Here is a 451-nt window from a genome sequence, read left to right on the forward strand (position 1 = left end):
CCGCTTCCCTCTCTCCTATCTCCTTCTCTCCCTCTCTTCTCGCTCTCTGCCTCTCTCTCTCTCTCTCCCTCTCTCTCCCCCTCTCTCTCTCGCATCGCATTACCTGGCTTCCTTCCTCTCGTCTCTGCAGGACATTGCGCAGAGCTACGGCTCGAAGGAGAACCTGAGCGTCATGGTGATACGACTCAACATGAGCGGACCTACAGTAACCCGCAGCCTCATCCGCCGCTACCACCGACGCAACAACAACAACAACAACAACAATAATAATAATAATAACAACAACAGTAGCGGAACGTTCAGCTATAGCGGCTCCTGTTACAACAATGACGACTCCAGCAACTGCAGGTGAGTGAGGGAGAGATGTGGGAAGGGTCCTGTGTGTAAGGGTTATTGAAGGGGGGAAAGTTCCTGTCATTGAGTGGGAGAGAATGTTTCTGTAAGTCTAGGT

General features: G+C 51.7%; 1 protein-coding gene across 1 annotated transcript in view; it reads left to right on the top strand.

The window, feature by feature from the left end:
* Positions 1–130: 130 nt before the first annotated feature.
* The window catches only part of LOC106820114 (uncharacterized gerABC family protein DDB_G0290879-like), a gene marked incomplete at both ends in the record, with an annotated part of 4,979 nt that continues 4,658 nt past the window's right edge, over positions 131–451 (top strand). Inside the window, one exon of the mRNA XM_014824664.1 lies at positions 131–348. Within this exon, the coding sequence (XP_014680150.1) occupies positions 131–348 (218 nt within the window). The remainder of the gene's footprint in view (positions 349–451) is intronic.

The sequence above is a fragment of the Priapulus caudatus genome, unplaced genomic scaffold (assembly GCF_000485595.1).
Source record: "Priapulus caudatus unplaced genomic scaffold, Priapulus_caudatus-5.0.1 Scaffold7167, whole genome shotgun sequence".
Classification (NCBI taxonomy): Eukaryota; Metazoa; Priapulida; class Priapulimorpha; order Priapulimorphida; family Priapulidae; genus Priapulus; species Priapulus caudatus.